General features: G+C 52.9%; 1 protein-coding gene across 1 annotated transcript in view; it reads left to right on the top strand.

Moving 5' to 3' along the window:
• Positions 1–1,114, top strand: part of GUITHDRAFT_39729 (hypothetical protein) — a gene marked incomplete at both ends in the record, with an annotated part of 3,949 nt that extends 2,835 nt beyond the window's left edge. The window contains 4 exons of the mRNA XM_005839013.1: positions 169–256; positions 434–493; positions 728–808; positions 1,031–1,114. Of these exons, the coding sequence (XP_005839070.1) occupies positions 169–256; positions 434–493; positions 728–808; positions 1,031–1,114 (313 nt within the window). The remainder of the gene's footprint in view (positions 1–168; positions 257–433; positions 494–727; positions 809–1,030) is intronic.
• Positions 1,115–1,533: the final 419 nt, after the last annotated feature.

The raw sequence follows: 1,533 nt of genomic DNA, 5'->3' as shown, positions 1-1,533 counted from the left end.
CAGCAGCAGCAGCAGCAGCAGCAGCAGCAGCAGCAGCAGCAGCAGCAGCAGCAGCAGCAGCAGCAGCAGCAGCAGCAGCAGCAGCAGCAGCAGCAGCAGCAGCAGCAGCAGCAGCAGCAGCAGCAGCAGCAGCAGCAGCAGCAGCAGCAGCAGCAGCAGCAGCAGCAGCGGGATTGATACACTTCTTCAGGTCTACGAGACGGAAAATTTACAATTAGTGAAGGATGGCTGCTGCAACCTCATCAAGCACATTCAGGTCTTACTTGTCTTCCATCCTTGCTTTTGCACTTTGACGCTCTTGATGTGAAACCTTGTTCCTCTTGCTCCTCCCTTTTCTCCTTCTCTTTCTCCTTCTCTTTCATCCTTTGGTTTTCTGTTGTCACTCCTGCTTCTTTTCGCCAATTTGTTTCAATCTGCTCACGATTCCTTTCAGAATGCTGGAGAGTTTGGAGTTCCAGTTGTAGTTGCAATCAACCGAAGGTGGCACGACACGGTAAAGAGATTGTTGTAGTAGAAAGGATGGAGATGATGATGAAGATAACATGTAGATAAGTTTGCCGATGACAAGTCCATGATACTTGCATGATGTCATGTGAATAGAAGGGATTGTGATGGTGATGGTGCTTTTGAGGATAAAGGAGCGCGAGGAGGAGGGAGGAGAGAAGATGAGGATGGAGGAGGAGGAGAGAGGTGGATGAGATGTCCTTTGCCTCTCAACGATGTCCAGGACGAAGAACTCAAGATTATCCGTCAAGCTGCTCTTGATGCTGGAGCAGCTCGAGCTGTTGTTGCTAACCACTGGGCCGAGGTTCCTCTTCCTCCTTCTCCTTCTTCCTCCTCCTCCTCCTCCACCACCCTCCTCTTCCTCCTTCTTCTTCTCCTCCCTTCTTCTCCCTCCTCCTCCTCCTCCTCTTCCTTCTCCACCTCCTTCCTTCTCTTTCCTCTTTTCCTTCACCGTTCCCTCCCCTGTTCCTTATCTCCTCCTCCCCCCTCCTCCTCTCTCGCTCGTCGCACGTGACTCGTCAGTTAGGGAGGATATGGTGCCAAGGACTTGGCGCAGGCAGTGATCGACGTGTGCGAGGCTGGGATGTCAGACTTTCGCCTCCTCTACCCTGACTCCCTCAGGTTATCCTCCTCCCCCTCCTCCCCCTCCTCCCTCTCCTCCACCACAACCTCCTCCTCCTCCTCCCCGTCATCCACCGTAACCTCCTCCTCCTCCTCCTCCTCGTCCTCGTCCTTCACCACAACCTCCTCCTACTCGCCGCTCCCCCTCTCGGGTCCTCCTCCACTACCAACTCCCCCTCCACCTTCTCCTTTTGCTCCTGCCTTGTTCTCTTCACGCGCCCCCCCCCTTCCCCCCTTCGTCAACTCCCTTATCCTATTTTTGCTTTCTTCTATCCTCCCTCCCTCTTCATTGCTTCCCTTCCAAAATTCTCCTCTTGTCCTTCAAACTTTTCCTCTTTTTTCTACTTTCCTTTTTTCCAAGTCATTTCCTCTTTTCCTGCCTTTCTTTCTGCTTACCTGATCGACTGG

This window comes from Guillardia theta, assembly GCF_000315625.1.
Source record: "Guillardia theta CCMP2712 unplaced genomic scaffold GUITHscaffold_9, whole genome shotgun sequence".
In the NCBI taxonomy this organism is placed as follows: domain Eukaryota; class Cryptophyceae; order Pyrenomonadales; family Geminigeraceae; genus Guillardia; species Guillardia theta.
The sequence above is the reverse complement of the archived record's forward strand: the minus strand, read 5'-3'. Positions and strand labels throughout refer to the sequence as shown.